The sequence below is a fragment of the Apaloderma vittatum genome, unplaced genomic scaffold (assembly GCF_000703405.1).
Source record: "Apaloderma vittatum isolate BGI_N311 unplaced genomic scaffold, ASM70340v1 scaffold33442, whole genome shotgun sequence".
Taxonomy (NCBI): domain Eukaryota; kingdom Metazoa; phylum Chordata; class Aves; order Trogoniformes; family Trogonidae; genus Apaloderma; species Apaloderma vittatum.
Window position 1 is genome coordinate 14,387 of NW_009704694.1, and position 253 is coordinate 14,639.

Sequence of the window (253 nt, forward strand, 5' to 3'; positions counted from 1 at the left end):
TCCCATCCATTGAAGAGATCAGTGTGTACCACAGTGGAGACAGAGCAGTATAAGGGGGTCCCCTGCTGCTCATCAACCACCCCCCACCTCTCCGCATGTCAAAGGCATCATCCCGGTGCCGTGCAGAGGGGATGCAGAAGGGACAAACTCCCTGGTCCGCAAACTCCGCTCCCCTCTTGCCTCCCCAAAAACACCCCCAGCACCTACCTCGAGCAGACAGCTTCTTGGTGTTGATGATCTTGGCCGCATACTC

The 253-nt window shown here is 57.3% G+C and overlaps 1 protein-coding gene across 1 annotated transcript in view; it reads right to left on the reverse strand.

Annotated features, from left to right (window-relative positions):
• LOC104270707 (calcium/calmodulin-dependent protein kinase type II subunit alpha) overlaps positions 1-250 on the reverse strand; it is a gene marked incomplete at both ends in the record, with an annotated part of 14,014 nt that extends 13,764 nt beyond the window's left edge. Inside the window, one exon of the mRNA XM_009865140.1 lies at positions 208-250. Within this exon, the coding sequence (XP_009863442.1) occupies positions 208-250 (43 nt within the window). The remainder of the gene's footprint in view (positions 1-207) is intronic.
• Positions 251-253: the final 3 nt, after the last annotated feature.